The 4,117-nt window shown below is 37.7% G+C and overlaps 1 protein-coding gene across 1 annotated transcript; it reads right to left on the bottom strand.

Annotated features, from left to right (window-relative positions):
- Positions 1 to 1,266: 1,266 nt before the first annotated feature.
- GTF2H3 (general transcription factor IIH, polypeptide 3, 34kDa) lies at positions 1,267 to 4,029 on the bottom strand (the record flags this gene model as incomplete). The annotated part of the gene is made up of 10 exons (XM_008943166.1): positions 1,267 to 1,336; positions 1,424 to 1,460; positions 1,541 to 1,676; positions 1,784 to 1,852; positions 2,084 to 2,137; positions 2,391 to 2,465; positions 2,551 to 2,579; positions 3,292 to 3,321; positions 3,557 to 3,619; positions 3,866 to 4,029. Coding segments are annotated over 10 exons (727 nt in total), but the record flags the coding sequence as incomplete, so codon positions are not given.
- Between the last annotated feature and the right edge of the window lie 88 nt (positions 4,030 to 4,117).

Raw genomic sequence — 4,117 nt, 5'->3', positions numbered from 1 at the left:
CATCAACCCGGAGCTGTCTGCCCCTCAACTTCCACCCCACTCCTCACCCAGCGCGTCCGCCCAGAGCCAGGTCAGACGGTTGCACTCTCACACAATAAGAGTGCAAGAAGGTTGTGTGGCTCGCCCTTAAAAATAGCTCTTATTATAGCAAATATCTAACCACACTTGAAAAAGAGTAGGTTTTATTACAAACTTTTTATACAAATTATAAATACAGCTTTCAAACAAAATGGCTTTTGGCAATCAAACAAGCCAGTAAAGACTGACACTGTACCTGTTACATGGGCAAAAACCCAACACAAGTAAAAAAAAAAGTCCTTTCCTATGTAGGAAACAGTTACTCTGTAGTCCTTTCAGGAGAACATCAGTTACTTTTTAAATGTGAGAGAGTATTTGTTAATTTAAACGAAAGCCACATTCATAAGTACACAGCATTCCTCTCATATTCTGCCATAAAAAACACCAATCCAAAAGCCTTCACTCTTGTCAAGTGCCAGATGTAATACTAAAATAAAGTGTTCCTGCTGTATTACATAGGATTCAATTTTTTCCTTGCCAGTTTTAATGGAAAACATTACAGACTAACCAGCTAGTCTGCACTTATTGAAGTTATTTTAAATAAAAAGGGGGCCTTTTTATTCATAACTGAAGAGATCATCAACTGAAAAAAATATCACAAAGACAGTACAGTCAAAGGACTATGCATACATGTGAGTGAACATGCAGTGTAATTAGCTTTTAAAAAAAAAGTGGGTTCTGAGCCATCTTGAAAATGTTGGCTCATTTATTTTGAAACTGTTGCTGTTCCTGCCCAAAAATTGCTAGCAAGAGCTAGCAAGAAGTCCCTGAATAACAGTACTAAATTCTGATCCTATATACTACAAATGGTCACTCTTACCTCTGCACCAACATACAAAAAGAATCAGAGCTTTCTTGTCTTTGAAAATAACTTGGAGGTTTGAAACTTCAATGGCCATTAGCACCTTCAGCTTCACACTGTGTCTCTCTTAACAGGCTGTAACTTCTGGTTCCTCTCACAGTTACAAATTAGGATTTAAACCAGCACAGGTTACATGGTAATACAGTGACTTCTTAATTACAGGGCAGTGTAGAAGACATACAATTTAAATATTTTCCCTTAAGAAACAAGTGGTAACACTGCACATAGTTGTCTTTCATATCCAATAAAAAGTGCCATTAATTTTTCAAGTATGTTCCATTTCATGGAATTACTAGAGGAGGTAGCGATGTATTTACATGATGTCATCACACAGCTAACTTTAATTTCTTCTTCTTAGCTTTCATGACAGGTGGCAATGATATTTTGAAAGCAGTCCTGAAAAAAAAACACATAAAAAGGAACTGTCAGATACACTGAGCCTATTTCCACACCCACCCTTGAAACAAGAAGAAAAACACTTACTCGCATGTACTACAAATAGGACTGAAGTTGCAGAATACTGGAAAACAAAAGAATTTTCTTTCACTAAAACAGTTCACTTGAATGTAAGAAATCACCCTTACATATTTCTAAACTTACTTGACAAGCACACAGAGCACACATAACCAATTTCAATGAGGTTTCGATGACAGAAGCACGCAGCTCTGTAGTCAACATGTATAGGAGGTGGAAGGACAAGCTGTGATCTTTGCTCCTGATCAGGCAGAAATACCCACTGCAGGAACAGAGAAGAAATATTTTGCAAATTGGAATGGTGCTGCTCTGTTGCAGGTCTCACATCTGACAAGAAAAACACCAAAGCATTTTTTTTAAATGACTCACCAACAAATACTGCAGGAGGGATGGCATGTGGGGCACTTTCAAATATATGCCACCTGTAATGTCACAAGCCTGGAAAGCAGAGAGCATGATCAGATCATTATATTTTAAGAGATTAACAGGATATGTTCAATATCCACATACTGCAGAAGGCCTGTATGCTGGAACTGTCAGAGCCACTGAACAGATTTCCACACCCACTCTTGAAACAGGAAAGAGAAGAGCTTAAGAACATGTCAAACTGTCTAGCATCAAGTGTCTCTGAATAAATATAAACAGCAAATAAGAGTAGGAAGTCTGTACCTGTTGTAGAAGACCCGAATCAGAGTCCAAGATACAGGCATCAATCAAAACACTCTGCAAGAAAAGAAGTGAAACACATGAAAAGCAAATTCAGTGAGGAGCAGTGTGACCTCCCCAGCAGTGCTGTCATGACCCATTTCCACTACAAATGCACTCCATATATGAATGCACGTGCTTTTACAGCAGGATCACCACAGCCATAGGGCAGTTCTCTTGCTTGATCAGACCACGATCACAAATAAAATAAATTTTGTCATCTTTGCACATTAATGGAATATAATATATATGAAAAAAACACCAGCTTCACCTGTTTCTGTGCTGCAAAGATCACATTCATGAAATTCATATATTGCAATGCACTGTCTTCTGCTGCTTTTATGACCTAAATAAAACAATTTAAACTTGTCAGGCGACATAATATCACTGAATTTCACAACTAAAAGAAAACTGACAGCAAAAGTTCTTACCAAAATCCTTGATTTCATTTCTTGATTGGCTAAGTATCAAAAAGAGAAAGAAACGCGTGAGGACATTGCTTCTATTGCCTGTTGTTTACCCTTTTATTTCTGTAGGATCTAACATCTCAGTTTGATATGTAACCTCTAAGATGTCAGCTCTAACACCTCAGTTAAAACAGGCACATAAAGCAGTTTTACAGTCCCAGTGACAAGCACCTGGACTATGGCAGACTCGTTACAAAAGCAGACCTGCTCCATTTATTGTCCAGGAGCAGTTAGATGTTGATCAGGAAATAAATGTTCACAGCTGTTCACTACCAACTCACTTTCCTGATCATAGAAGTGACAAGAAGAAGACCAAAACTGAGTAAGAAACCCATCTGTGATCACAGCTCTGCAGGTGGTCCCTTTTCAAGAGGATTTGTGCATTTTGTGACTTTCAAAAAGTTCTTCTCAACCTCCAGTTGTTCTCAGGAGAATCTGGTTTCAGTTTTGTTTTACTTGCAACAGAAAATCAGAGTAAGAATACAGACTAATGATCCAGTGCTTTACTTCTAATCGTCACCCAGACCTAGTTTAAACTGGGCAACTTCAAATGATCAGGATAAACCTATACCTATTCCTGCCAATTTTGGAAATGGGGGTGTATCAAAACACATGCATATTTGTTTGTGCATACATAAGCATTTATATCTGTTAATACAATTCAAATATTTATGTAAGTATTCAAAACAGGAGAAGAGGAGTTACCTTTTACCTGTTTGCTCATCTTATTGATATCTGCATTAGCTGGCATCAAGGAACCTACATTCTGTTCTTGGGAATAACTCCAGGACCCACACCACACACTCACTACCTTAACCAACACACACTTTAATAAGCATCACCCACGGGTATTAGGCAAATGTTTCAGTTTTGAGTATTATTATAGAACAGGAAGAATAAAACTTATTATTATGAGAGATAGTCTTAAAAATACATAAAGGTGTTGAAGATTCTGTGACCAAAAGGATACAACAAAGTGCTTTAGCAAGTGATCCTGCTAACAGAGTTTCTGTCTGTTCACCCCTCATCTCAGCTGCAACACAACAAAAGTTGCAAAGTTACTTTTGTACATAAACCCAGTTGCTGAACCTCCCCATAACAGATACTGCAAGCTGTATCTTTGGCAAACAGTCTTAATGCAGAGGCCCAAATCATATAAATTCATCTACTTTAAACATAAAACTCAGATGATCAAAATAAGGGAAATTCCTACAACTCCTTGAAGAGTGCAAGTGATTTGCAGTTCTGCACATTAAGCCTAGAATTTTCTTTTCCTTACTTTTTGTCATGAGGTCTTTAATTTCTTCTGCAATTGCATCGTTTATTGCTGTTAACAATTCATATTTTCCATCCTTGCTGCCAGAGCAATTAGATTCCATGGAACTACCACCATCTCCAAGGAGATCTGCAAAAGCCCATCTCTTCCCAGGGTACAAGAAACGGCTGAAACAGAGGAAAACCAAAGTATTAATGTTTTAACCTTCTAAGAAAAAAAAGTCATAAACTAACCAGCTGTAAACAGCAATACTCT

This window comes from Merops nubicus, unplaced genomic scaffold (assembly GCF_000691845.1).
Source record: "Merops nubicus isolate BGI_N331 unplaced genomic scaffold, ASM69184v1 scaffold32076, whole genome shotgun sequence".
Taxonomy (NCBI): Eukaryota; Metazoa; Chordata; class Aves; order Coraciiformes; family Meropidae; genus Merops; species Merops nubicus.
This window is presented reverse-complemented; position numbering and strand designations above follow the sequence as displayed.